General features: G+C 41.2%; 1 protein-coding gene and 1 pseudogene across 3 annotated transcripts in view; one reads left to right on the forward strand and one right to left on the reverse strand.

Moving 5' to 3' along the window:
• The window catches only part of Tbc1d22a (TBC1 domain family member 22A), a 324253-nt gene that overhangs the window by 15941 nt on the left and 293956 nt on the right, over nt 1–14356 (forward strand). For all 3 annotated transcript variants that reach the window (XM_076853389.2, XM_076853391.2, XM_076853390.2), the window contains exon 2: nt 14140–14196. In XM_076853389.2, coding sequence (XP_076709504.2) covers nt 14140–14196 — 57 coding nt within the window. The remainder of the gene's footprint in view (nt 1–14139; nt 14197–14356) is intronic.
• On the reverse strand, nt 1976–2501 carry LOC143397313 (small ribosomal subunit protein uS13 pseudogene; annotated as a pseudogene).

Genomic DNA, 14356 nt, shown 5'->3' on the forward strand with positions numbered 1-14356 from the left:
GTTTTCAGAGTTGTAGCCACAGTCAGTTTTAGGACATGTTTTTCATCTGAAATAAAATTCCAACAAAACAAAACAAAACAAAAACAATCATCCTGGTCTCCCTTACCCTAAGCCCTGAACAACCAATAATAGACACTCTCTATAGAATTGCCTCTTCTAGACACTTCTAGTAAATGGAATCATGTTTTTATAATTTTTTTTTGTAGTTGTAGATGGATATCATGCCTTTATTTTATTTATTGTGTGGTGCTGAGGATTGAACCCAGTGTCTCCTCGCAAGCGCTTTGCTACTGAGCCATGCCCCAGCCCCCATATGTGTTTTTTGATTGGCTTCTTGTACTTCTTGTTTTCAAGTTTTGTTGGGGTCTGCCCTGAAGAGGAACTATGCTCACACCTTTAAGTCCTGAGTAAAGAGGTCCTGGACTGGTATTGTGCCCTGCGATGCAAGTAGACTTCACCTCCACCTGGATAAGAAAGGTGCAGCTCTGGGAGTGGGCGTCACCTGATGGGGTGAATTATACCCACCTGTTCGCTGTAATACTACCCTTTTGCCCTTTTTTGGATAGAATGTTCTATGGATTAGCTCCCCTCGTTAATAAAATCTGGGTTCGAGGCATGCTCTCTTTCTTGGCTGCCTTGCTACCTTTGTGGGAGCTGGGTCAGACAGGCTGTCACAGAACCCAAAGAAAAAGGTATTTCTCTGTGTGTCATTGTTTCATGCCAGCCCAGTTCACCTGGAGTGACTTTGACCTGTTTAGTTGTGTGTTGCGACAATGGTTCATTCTTGTAGCATGTGTGTTTTTCAGCAAAATAAAACTCTGTCGACATTTGAGGTGTTTCTACCTTTTGTCATTATGAATAATGCTTCTGTGAATATTTCTGTGAATATTTTTGTGAATATTTGCTTTTTTTGGTACACCTTTTCCTTTCTCTTGGGTATGTAATATTGGGAGTGGAATTACTGGGTTGTAAGGAAACTATATTTAATTGGTTGAGGAACTGTCAGACTTTTCCAAAGAAGCTGCACCATTTTCCATTCCCATCAGTAACCTTTGAAGTTTCTTTCTCTACTACCTCACCAACATGCCATTGTCTTTTTTTTTTTTTTTTTTGGTACTGGGGATTGAACCCAGGAGTGTTCTACCACTGAGCTATGTTCCCAGCCCTTTTTTATATTTTAGTTGTAGTTGGACACAATACCTTCACTTTTTTATACTTAGTTGTAGTTGGACACAATACCTTCACATTTTTATACTTAGTTGTAGTTGGACACAATACCATCATTTTATTTATTTTTTACGTGGTACTAAGGATTGAACCCAGCGCTTTGCACGTGGTAGGCTAGCCCTGTTCCTCTGAGCCACAACCCCCAGCCTGCTTCCAGCCCTTTTACAGTTTTTTTTTGAGACAAGGTTTTGCAAAGTTGCCTAGCCTGGCCTTGTAGTCTTCCTGTTTCAGCCTCCTGAGTCACTAGGATTAGAGACATGTGCCACTGAGCCCAGTCCTTTGCCTCTTTTTAAACTGCTTTGACTTCTTATTAGTTTGTTTTAAGATTCTTCATGTGTTCTAGATACAAAAGCTTTATCAGATGTGTGATTTGCTAAGAATTTCTCCTGTTGTTTGGGTCATCTTTCTGCTTTCCTGATGGGAGCCTTTGAAGCACAGACACTTTTTAGTTTTGATGACAGTTAATTTGTTGTTTTTGTTGCTCTTGGTGTCATATCTAAGGAGTGATTGTCTAGTGAATATCACTCTTGCGCTTTCTGCTGATTAAGGTTCATAGTTTTAGTTGTCTTATGTTTGGGTCATTGATTTTTTTTTTTTTTTTTAAAGAATTTAACCTTTTTTTTTTTTTTATTTGTTTTTATGTGGTGCTGAGAATTAAACCCAGTGCCTTGCCCATGGGAGGCAAGGTTTCTGCCACTGAGCTACAACCCCGCCCTACTGGTCATTGATTTTTTTTTTTTTCCCCCCGGGTATATAAACTATTTATTAACAGAAATGGCCTACAAACTCATTTCTTCTTAGATACACCCACGGTGCGGCCGCGGCGCCCAGTGGTCTTAGTGTGCTGGCCTCGGACACAAAGGCCCCAGAAGTGGCACAGTCCCCTGTGGGCCCTAATCTTCTTCAGTCACTCCAGGTCCTCCTGGAGTTTATTGTCTAGACCATTGGCCAGAACCTGACTCTGTTTTCCATCCTTTACATCCTTATGTCTGTTCATGAACCAGTCTGAGATCTTGTACTGTCGTGGATTCTGCATATTGGTGATCACACGTTCAACCTCATCTTCAGTGAGTTCTCCAGCCCTCTTGGTGAGGTCAGTGTCTGCTTTCCTCAACACCACATGAGCATACCTTCGCCCCACTCCCTTAATGGCAGTGATGGCAAAGGCTGTTTTCCGCCGCCCATTGATGTTTGTGTTGAGTACTCGCAAAATGTGCTGGAACTTTTCAGGAATCACTAGAGACATGGCGGCAGCAGAGCGGCGGCGTATAGGCCTCCTGTGGAAGAGCCTGGTCATTGATTTTTGAGTTTGGTTTTGCATGTGGTAAGAAGCAGGGTGCAGCTTTATTGTTTTGTATGTGGGTATTGAATTGTCCCAGCACCACTGTTGACAAGACCATTTTTTCCTCACTGAATCATTTTGGTGCCCTTGTCAAGTCCAGTTGACTGTAAGGGCAAGGATTTGATTCTGCACTCTTAATTCTTTCCATCCATCTCTGTTTCTATGCCAGGCCCATACATCCTGTGTTTGGGTGCTGACTCTTGTAGTAAGTTTTGAAACCTGAAATTGTTGTTCTTTTTCATGACTGTTTTGACTGTTCTTGGTCCCTTGCATTTTGCCTGTTTCAGGCTCACCATGTGAATTTCTGCAAAGAAGCCAGCTGGGATTTTGGTAGGGATTTTGCTGAGTCTGCATTGAGTTTGGGGTATTTGGCTCTCTTAAGATCCAGCCATTTTTTGGGGGGCGGGTACCAGGGATTGAACTCAGGGTACTTGACCACTGAGCCACATCCCCAGCTCTATTTAAAAAAAAATTTTTTTTAGTTGTAGACGGATACGATACCTTTATTTTTATTTATTTATTTTTATGTGGTGCTGAGGATCGAACCCAGGGCCTCACATGTGCCAAGGCTAATGCTCTACTACTGAGCCACAACCTGAGCCCCCCAGCCCTATTTTGTATTTTATTTGGAGATAGAGTCTCACTGAGTTGCTTAGCACCTCACTTTTGCTTAGGCTGGCTTTAAACTCGTGACTCTCCTGCCTCACTTCCCAAGCCACTGAGATTACAGGCATATGCCATTGCTCCTGGCTAGGATTTGGACATTTGATAAGGAACATGGGGTATCTTTCTGATTATTTAGGTCTTCAGTTTCTTTCAGCAATGTTTTGTAGTTCTTAAAATGTAAATGTTTATACTTAAATCTATTTCTAAATATTTTGTTTTTTTTAGTGCTCTCTTAGTGGGATTATTTTCTTTTTCTTTTTAAATATTTATTTTTTAGTTGTAGTTGGACACGATAACTTTATTTCACTTATTTATTTTTTACGTGGTGCTGAGGATCGAACCCAGGGTCTCACATGTGTGAGGCGAGCGCTCTACCACTGAGCCACAACCCCAGCCCTGGGATTATTTTCTTAATTTTATTTTTGGATTTTTTTTTTTGCACATGTGTAGTATTGCAGTTGACTTTTGTGTGTTGATCTTGTATCCTGAAACCTTGTTTTTTAGTTCTAATAGATTTTTAGTGAGTTTCTTAGGACCTCCTAAATACAGGATTATTTTTCTTGTCAGGTAGTATTACTCTAGCCAGATAGATACCCTTTATTTCTCATATGATTTGCCTAAGTGGGACCTCTGGTACAGTGCCAAGCGAGAGTGAGAAGAGCAGTTAGGCTTGTCCCCTTCCTGCCCTTAGGAGGACAATCTTTAGTCCTTCACCAGTGGAGTGTTAGCTTTGGAATTTGAAGATGATACCTTCTCATCCTGGCTTGTTGAGAATTTTTATCATGAAATGGTGCCATCTTTGTCAAATGTTTTTCTGTATTTATGTAGGTGATCATGTGGTTTTATCCTTTCTTTTCACGTGGTGTGTGGCATTGAGTGAGTTGGGGTAGTGAAGCCAGCCTTGCATTCCAGTGCAGTCGTGGCCCTGGACTTCTCCTGTGGGGAGTGTTTTGGCTACTAATTCAGTTTCTTTGCGTTATGTATGTCTAATCATTTTTTCTGTTTCTCTGTGGATAAATTTTGATGATTTGTTTTCCTGGGCTTTGTCCATTTCATCTCAGTTACCTAATGTGTTGGTGTGTAGTGGTCCACTATCTTCTGGTATAGTTCTTAAAAACATTTCTGTCAGCTTAACAATCTCCTCTTTGCTTCTGGTTTTAGTAATTTGAGTCTTCTTTCTCTTCCTTTCAGTCAGTCTTGGTAACATTGTCCTCTTTGTTCTTTTGGTTTTGCTGTTATTCCTCTTTTTTTAAAAAATATGTACAAATTTGTTATTTGTTCTAGTTAGTCATACATTTTGAGGAGACAACCAGCCAGTGCTGCCCTCACCTGCAGTCCTGCCATGGTGCTGGGTTCCTCTCTTCTTTTGGGTGGGGTGGCCCATTGAGTGTTTCTGTGTGACATTTCATTTGAAGAGTTGGTTTACTGCTGGAGTGCCCCCTCTCACTGGTACTCAGTGAAACCCTGCAGAACAGAACCAAGCTGTACGTGTTGACGTTCCTGCATGAAAAACAAGCTTGAAAGCCAGGTTGCAAAAGGTACATGTGTGACGGTGATATTAACATAGCATGCGGCATGGAGACCTGTTGCACATACTCTCTGGAGTGTTCCCCAAGGCGGAAGCACCTGTCTGGGCATTATGCATGCTAAGTACACTTGGCAGCTGCCTCTGAGGATGCATGAAAGGGAGTGGAACAGAGGAGGACTTCAGCTCTGGGTGACAGAGTGTTAGGATCTGGTGGAACTCAATCTCTGGGTGATGCTTGTGTGGATGGTTCTCACATTTTAGGTATCATTAAGCTGGCCTCACAACCTGCAGGGACTTGTGACTCAGGGAAGACCCCAGGTTTCCATCTTGGATGGCAGTAGTCATATCTGTGGTTTGTTGGTTTATGGGGACCAAAGGAACTGACATGTTGGATTCTGAGTAAGTGGAATCTCTGCTTGAGATGACTGTTCTTGATGTCTTCTGGCTTGCAGGAGCTTGGAGCAAACATGCAGGCTGTTGAGAGTGGCTGAAGCTGAGTTGTGGTCATGGGGCTGTCCCTCTGCTTCTCGGTATGCATCATTCCTTTTGTAAAAGCATCGATCCAGCCCCTGTCACTGCCCTGGTCCATGGCCTGTGGTGGCTACGACATCAGCACTCAGGACAGTGCCTGGCATAGGCAGGTCCTTATTGGCTGAGCAGATGGATCTGAGCTTTCTGGTTTCTTTTTCAGCATTAGGGCAAATCTTATCCTGATATGTGCAGAAATAAATGTGGTGTTTGGAGTTCCTTTAGAATTGTCTTCTGAAATCACTCTGTTCTCTTACTGACTTACTTGGAAGTCAAGAGTTGTAGCCAGGCTCTTTGAATTCCCTTCACTTCCTGGTGTCCATCCTCTGTGGAGTGAAGCCTTCCTGGGCTCAGGATCAGGGAAGGCTGACATGAGCATGTTCCTGCTCACTGCAGCGGTGGCCCCTAGATGCCACTTTTATTCCCCGCCTCGTTCATCCTCTGCTTTGCCCTCAGACCTCATGCATCTGCTCTCTTCACCTAAAATTTTCTACCTGGTATATTTTTCTAGGTCTAGGTGTCAAGAAAAACCCAAGACTGGGTGTCAGTGTTCCCATGGTGTGTCTCGCAGGAACTACCATAGAGCATGACATTGGCCACCTTATTTTTCGCTTCTGAAGCTGTTGTAAAATCCTTAATGATTTGGATTGTATTGTACTTATTTTTGCTTCCTTCATCCTGTCATAGAGTTGATATCCAACAATGTTTGTTACATTTTACTGAAAAATGTTCTGCTACAGGCATAGAAATGAATAGAAAGTAGAACACTGCAAAATGACCCAATGTAATATTTTTAATTGTAGATGGACATATACTTATATTTTATTTATGTTTTATGTGGCTCTGAGGCTGGAACCCAGTGAGATGTGCCACACAAGCATTGTACCACTGAGCTACCACCCTAGCCCCAAGGTAATATTTTAATGTATATGAAAGATGACATCCTCAAGCCAGTTGGGAGGAGAGCTTATAATAAGTGGTATTAGAACAATTGATTTTTAAAAAAGTTTCCTAATAAACACTATGTAGTGAAATAAAGCAAATTATAGATGGATTTTAAAATAAGGGTTAAAGATGTGAAAAAAAACAGAAGTGTTAAAAAGCACTTCTGCAGTTTCAGAAGGGGGGGCCTTCCCCTTGTGGTCACCAAAGTGGATCCTATGTGAAGGAGACAAGAGTGGTGGACCTTGCCACCGGTGACTAGGAAAACAGATTTGTCACTGGTGTTCATTTTTCGTTGCTACTCTAACGAATTGGCAAAACCTTTTTTGCCTTACAACAATGTATGTGTCATCTTAGGACTCTGGATGTCAGAAGTCTGATAAAGGTCTCTCTGGGCCAAAATCAAGCTGTCAATAGGATCTCCTTTTGGAGGCCCCAGGGAGAACCCTTTTCTTTCCAGTGTACCATGATAAAACCATTAATTCTTTAGAAACATTATGTTCTTTTGGTGGTGCTGCGTTTGACATTCAGACAAAGTGATGAGAATTCTCAGACAGGCATTTGTATGTGTTTGTGCACAGCTCTTGTGACGGACAGTGCCCCCAAGGGCCTCGTCTCTCAGTGGGTGCCTGAGTTCTGTGGTGGTGCCTGGAGGGCTGCGGTGCCTGTGCGGGTCCGTTCTCAGGAAGGGCCTAAATGCCCTGCTTGGGTGTGGTTGGTGTGTGCCACAGTCTGGCTGGGCACAAAATCACGAGCCACTCAAGCAGGAACAAACTTTATTTTTTGAAACTGCCGCCAATACCCCATACGAGCCCAGGAAGATTACACGCGCCATTCTCCCAGAACCCAAGAGGCGGTTGGTTCCTCCTCCGGAATTCCCTCCTACCGCACTTCCCCAACCAATGGGAACTCTCCAGGAGTCCCATAGCAGGCCGAGGTGGACAGCAGGAGTCCAATATCCATGTGAATGCAAATCTTAACGTAATCATTTCATCTCAATGACTTGCTGGCGTCACGTTTTAACCAGAAATGCCATGTATCATATTACTTGGCTGTGGCTCTTAGCATCTCCCCACTTTTGTTCAATTAAGCAACAAGCAATGTGGCTAGGGACCGTGCCTGTTAGGTTTGTCCAATTCAACATACGGTTCCTACCCGTCATCGGAAAACTGACCTTTAGGCGTCAGCCTCCTGTCTTAGGTTGATACCACTGCAATTGGATCATACCCGTCACTGACTACAGGTCCAGCATATAGCCATACTTGTGGATAGGCCTGTGCACCAGTGGGGGGGTGAGGTTCTTAGCCTCACCTCTGTTGGCCCCCAAAATTAGACCATCACTAGTAGAAGGGAGGAGGATACAGAAATGCCACAACACCAAATCAATTGATGGCTCCTTAGGAAAAATTGCATCACTGGTGACACATCAGCAAAGATACGCCAGCATTGCCGTAATTCGCTGCATCAACAGATAGATCACAGTGCATACAAGTGATACATAGTCCAGGCAAGTTTTGTAAGCAGTTCAGAGCAGAGGAATCTATCAATATGTCCATTTCCTCCCAAAATAAATCGACTCATTGGTGAGCATTACTTGTTGAGTTATTATTCATTGATGTATCAGTTTATACAGTTTGTTGTGATAATTATCGAAGAAGTTGTAGTTTGGTTTCATCTTTGTCTTCACTGGCACTGGGATGAAAATAGGAATTCTGACAATGATGTTAAAAAAAAATATGTTAACATTTCAACAGGTTATAAGAAAACAATTTTTAGAACAATTTACATTATCCTGAACAGAATTATTAAATATAATGAAAAGGAAAGGTGAAAGTAAACAAATAGATCTGTTAACCTGCTTATTTGTACACATATTAAAACAATCTTCAACAGCTGTTTACCCAATTTAAATTAAACCATTAAAATCACGTGAATAATAAAAAAAAATTCGGATCCATTTATTCATGAGTGCTCCTCATATATGGACATACGCACATACAGACATACAACACAAAACAGAAGTGTGCACACGTAACATACAACACATAAGACAATAGTAAAGGCCTTGGAGCTTTACCTAGGTGAAATCTCCATTGCAATGTTTAAAAACTCTACAGTCAAAAAATAAAACTGATCAGAAAAACATTAACCTAGGTCTGTATGAGCTCAAAAATAAAATAGAACTTTATGATGTGGGAAAAAGCAATAATAAAATAGATATTGAAAAAAAGCATCCTGGTTAATCAGTGTCGCAGATGTAAGAATAGCCAAGCTGGAGTTCTGGATATCAGCTGTTATGGATTTGAGTCAAATCATCTTCTTTTTGATCTGTAGAAATTGTTTTGGTTAATCTCTCTGGAATCCAAATCGGCTGCTGTTCTCCCTGTGGAAACACACAAACAGAGCCCCGACTCCAGACAGTCACTGGGTCAGGACCTTTCCATTGTCCTGTTAGAATATACTTCCAAAGTACCTTAGGCTTATGTACATTTTTTGGATACAAATGTCTTTCCTCAGCACTAAGCCCTGATGAATCCAAATTTAAAAAGTTTAGAGTAAAAAGGGTTATTTTAAGTTTATCTTTGGGGGATATATACCCCTTTCCAATTCCCTCCTTTTGTTATAATAAGTACATTTTAATAGTTTGATGAGCTCTTTCAACTATGCCTTGTCCCTGTGGATTGTATGGGATTCCTGTTATGTGAGTAATGCCAAATGATGAGCAAAATTGTTTAAAAGAGGTAGAAGCATAACCAGGACCATTATCTGTTTTTAACTGTTTTGGAACGCCCACAGTGGCAAAATTTTGTAAGCAATGAGCTATAACATCTTTAGTTTTTTCTCCGGCATGAAGGGAGCCCATCAAAAATCCGGAAGAAGTATCAGTTGTAACATGCAAATATTTTAATTTTCCAAATTCTGGCAAGTGTGTGACGTCCATCTGCCAAATATGGTTAGGTATCAGTCCTCTAGGATTGACTCCAAGATTAACCTGTGGTAAAAATGTCACACAGTTTTGACATTGTTTTATTATATGTCTGGCTTGTTGTTTAGTTATTTTAAAACGCTTTTGTAAAGTATTAGCATTGACATGGAACCTTTTATGAAAGTTTATAGCTTCTATTGTGGAGAAAATATGTATGTCATGTGTAGATTTATCTGCTAAATCATTGCCCAAACTAAGGGCTCCAGGCAATCCTGTATGTGCCCTGATATGTCCTATAAAGAATGGATCTTTTCTGTCCCAGATTAGACTTTTATAGTGGAAAACAAAGAGAAAACAGTAGAAGAAGGGGAAATCCTACCAGCATCTTCAAGGGATACTATAGCATTAACTACATACTGACTATCAGAAAATAAATTAAATACAGAATCTTTAAACATCATAAAAGCTTGTAATACTACATTAAGCTCTACCTTTTGAGCTGATTGTTTGGGTACTAAAAATGTAAAAGTTTGATCAGGGGTAACTACTGCTGCTGTACCATTATTTGACCCATCAGTGAATATATTTGGAGCATTCATGATAGGGGTTTTTCTTGTCATTTTTGGAAAAACTACAGGATGCTTAGACCTCAATGACAACAAAGGATTAGATGGTAAGTGATTATCAAATGAAACATTAGATTTACACATGATTATTGCCCAAGTATTTAACTCATTAGCTAACTCATCAATTTGATCCATAGTATATGGAGTAATAATTTTATTGGGAGAAATCCCAAACACTCCCTTTGCTGCTTTTATTCCTTTGAGTATTAATTGTCCTACAGCCTCAGGATATCTAGTGAGAATAGTATTAGGAGAATAAGATAAATGTATCCACAATAATGGACCTTCTTGCCAAAATACTCCTGTAGGAATATTTTTTGTTGGTAGTACAATAAATAATAAAGGCAAACTTATCAATTCTATCCAAATGCATATTTTCCATATATGTTTCAATGATTTTTAATGCCTTTCTTGCTTCAGGCGTTAACATGCGGGGTGAATTTGGATCTGATGGACCTTTTAACCAGGGATTCTTTTTTTTTGGCAATGCTGGGAACTGAACTCAGGGCTTTGCATGTGTGAAGCAAACACTCTACCACTGAGCTATGTCCCCAACTCCCTCTGATGGACCTTTTAGGATATCAAATAAAGGTCCTAGCTCTCCTGTTGGCATGCCTAGATAAGGCCTTATCCAATTTATGTCTCCCAATAACTTTTGAAAGTCGTTAAGTGATTTGAGTTGATCTACTCATATTTGAATTTTTGGTGGACGGACCATGGTTGAGGATAATAGAACTCCTAAATAATTAATTGGAAGATTTAATTGTACTTTATCTATTGCTATCTCTAGATTATAACTTTGTAATAAATTTGTAAGTGTGGCATAACATTCTAGCAATGTGTTTTTATCTTTATGTGCCAATAACACATCATCCATATAGTGAAATATTTGTAGTTCAGGATTTTGATTTCTAAGTGGCTGGATTGCTTTGTTAACATAAATTTGACACATAGTTGGACTATTAGCCATCCCTTGAGGGAGTACTTTCCATTCTTATCTCTGATCAGGACCTTCATGATTTAGTGCAGGGATAGTAAATGCAAAATGTGGACTATCCTCAGGATGAATTGGAATTGAAAAAAAACAATCTTTAATATCTATAGCTAAAACATACCAGGTTTTTGGTAAAGCAGACAATTGGGGAATCCCTGATTGAGCAGGTCCCATAATAACCATCTCATTATTAATGGCTCTTAAATCTTGCAATAATCTCCATTTACCAGATTTCTTTTTAATGACAAAAATGGGAGTATTATGGAGATATACGGAAGGTTGTATATGTCCCTCCGCTAATTGTTGTTTGACCAGGTCATGGGCTGCTTGTATCTTTTCTTTAGTCAGGGGCCACTGAGGAACCCACAGTGGTCTTTCTGATTTCCAAGTAATTTTGATTGTCTCAGTGGCCCTTTTTGAAAACCCAATCCATGTCTATTTATTTCTTGATCTATTTGAATTGGTGCTGTCATACCTTGTTCTTGTTCTCTTAATCTTTTTTCTTTCCTTAAGCCTTGTCTAGCCCTAGCAATGGGCGCGTTAGGACTGATGTTATTTGTTAATGTCAAACATAATTGATCTAGGACATCTCGTCCCCATAAATTTATAGGAAGATGATCCAATACATAGGGCTGTATAGTTCCTTCACATCCTTCAGGATCCTTCCAATCTAATACCATTGCACTTCTATGGGGATTAGTCGCCACTCCTAGGCCTTGAAGCGTTTGAGTGGCTTGTTGTAATGGCCAGTGTCTTGGCTATTCTTGACGAGATATGATGCTAAGGTCAGCACCTGTGTCCAGTAGCCCATTAAATTCATGTCCTTGAATATTTAGTTTTAGCATGGGGCGAGAATCTAAATTTAAAGACAGCATAGCCCAATCTACACCTGTGGAGCCTAATCCCCTGTTACCTCTTTCCTCAGCACGACTGGAAAATTTATCATGCAGGCTGGGTACTATTAACAACTGTGCTATTCTATCTCCTGGTGAAATTACTGATATACTTCTTGGAGAACTAGCTATAATTTTTATTTCACCTTCATAATCGGGATCAATTACCCCGGGACTTATCATAAGTCCTTTTAGTGTAGAAGAACTGCGTCCCAATAATAAGCCTAGTGTTCCTTGGGGAAGAGGTCCTTTTACTCCTGTGGGAATGATTTGAACTCCCATCTCTGGAGGTAGTTCTGCTCTGGCAGAGGCACAGATGTTCAACCCTGCGTTCCCTCTAGTTTGTCTGATGAGGGATTTAATGGATAATGTGTCCTGGGCACTACCTTGATGGTGCTGCTGGGTTCCTCCATTGCCCTGTATATTTGTGGTTTTGGGCCCCGGATCATTGGGCCCTCCAATCCGTTTTTTGGCAATGGAGCCTGATGCCTTTCTTTATGATATCGTGGGTAAACACTTGGTCCTTGTCCGTTTTTTGATAACGGAATAACCTCTATGGTGGTTTGAGAACGGCATTCATTAGCCCAATGTCTCCCTCTACGGCATCGTGGGCAAATACCCGGTATTGTATTCCTTTGATACTTAACTTTGTTAAACCCTCCTCCTATGGGGCAACTCCTTTTAAAATGTCCTGTTTGATCACAATTATAACATGTTTTTGGCCTGGCATCTAAAGCCTGTTGTACTGCTGCTAAGACTTGCCCTTGTTCATTAATGTCTCTACATAATTTAATATATGTGTTTAAATCTTCATGTCTCCATGGTCTAATGACCTCTCTGCAGCAACAATTTGCTTGGTCATAAGCCAGTTCTTTTGTAAATGGCATTGCCTGTTCTGTATCTCCAAATATTCTAGAAGCTGTTTGAATAAGCCTATCTACAAATTCAGCGTAAGGTTCATTAGTTCCTTGTATTACCTTCGATAATTGTCCTTGTAAATCTCCATGCCCCTGTAAAGTTTTCCATACCCTAACCGCATCTACAGCTATTTGTGCGTATACACCAGGATCATATTCAATTTGTTGCCGTTGACCCTCATAAGGTCCCTTTCCTAACAACATTTCTAGATTTCTTTGAGGGTAACCGGCTGCTGCATTTTGCCTAGCTGTCTCCGTGCAAAATTCCTCATTGGCAACCTTCCATAACAAATATTGTCCTCCATTTAGCACAGATCAACACATATTAGCCCAATCTGCTGATGTCATGTCCAGGTTGGTAATAGATTCGACCATACTTATGGTGAAGGGCGCTTGCGTCCCGTAGGTTGTTATAGCCTCCTTTAATTGCTTCATTGTTTTGAAATCTAAAGCATGGTGAATTTATTGCCCTCCTGCCTGCTCAAGTACAGGGCATGCTAATCTTTGGGGTCCTGCCTCAGGATTCCGTCCATCAACTACGGGAGTTGAGGGCCGTTCAGCTGTAGATGGAGCTGTTGGTTGAATTACGCCCTCTGGTGATAGAATGGAGTTAGTAGCAGCCTCCTGTTGTAATTCCCCACCTGATGGTTGTTTTTCCTCTAAGCTTTCTTTCTTCAAATTTTCCTCTGTCTGACTAGCTTGAGAGACCTTCTCTTTTGCTTGACCTAACATGTTTTCTACCATATTCTGGACCTCTAACAATTTACTTAACAGTCTTTTGGTTTGTTTTTTACTAGTTTCTAATCTACTATAAAGGTAACACAATCCAATAAGATAGCATAAAACAAAACTGAAACAGAATGAAACAAAAACGGAACAAAGAGTAGTTGTATCAGTTTTCTCTTTCTCAGGGCCGAACAACTTCAAACCTTGAGCCAACCATTTCTCCCAGTTTGCCTGAGAAAATTCTAGGGATAGGCAGCTTGAAACAAAAACAAAATGAATCAAAACAAGAACACATTGTTTTTTGAAATGGGCACCCATTCTGTCGCCTTCCCTCAGGGGCGAGCAATTTTACTCATCTCCAAGCTTCAGGCGTCCCCCACACGGGCCACCAATTGCCGCAGTCTGGCTGGGCACAAAATCATGAGCCACTCAAGCAGGAACAAACTTTATTTTTTGAAACTGCCGCCAATGCCCTGGGAAGATTACGGTGGGGGGGGGCAGGTGGACAGCAGGAGTCCAATATTCATATGAATGCAAATCTTAACATAATCATATCATCTCAATGGCTTGCTGGTGTCACCTTTCAACCAAAAATGCCATGTATCATATTACTTGGCTGTGGCTCTTAGCAGGTGTGCCTCTGTGGTGCCATGCATTCCTCCTCAACCTGCCCTTAGGACCTTGGGTGGAGGAGGGTTGTGGTGTCCCGTGAGTTGCTGCATCCACAGTGGTGTGGCTTATGAGGAGCTGGCCCTTCTCCTGAGTAAGTGGTGGGCTCTCAGCAATGCCAAAGAAAAGCTGATTTGTTTTCTCCTTTTTGTTAGCATCCAGCATGTGTATGGAGCCCAGCACCCTCCTTTTGATCCACTGTTACATGGCACGTAAGTGACGTTTCCTTTCACTTTTGGCTTCACAGCTGCTTTGAGGAGGGCTGGGGTGGCCAGTGTCTTCCTGCTGTCCTCCAGTTCACTGAGACTCCCAAGGGCAGGGAAAGTAGCCTCTCATTTGGCCAACGTGGACCAGGCAACTGCTTCTTGCGAG

This window comes from Callospermophilus lateralis, chromosome 4 (assembly GCF_048772815.1).
Source record: "Callospermophilus lateralis isolate mCalLat2 chromosome 4, mCalLat2.hap1, whole genome shotgun sequence".
NCBI lineage: Eukaryota > Metazoa > Chordata > Mammalia > Rodentia > Sciuridae > Callospermophilus > Callospermophilus lateralis.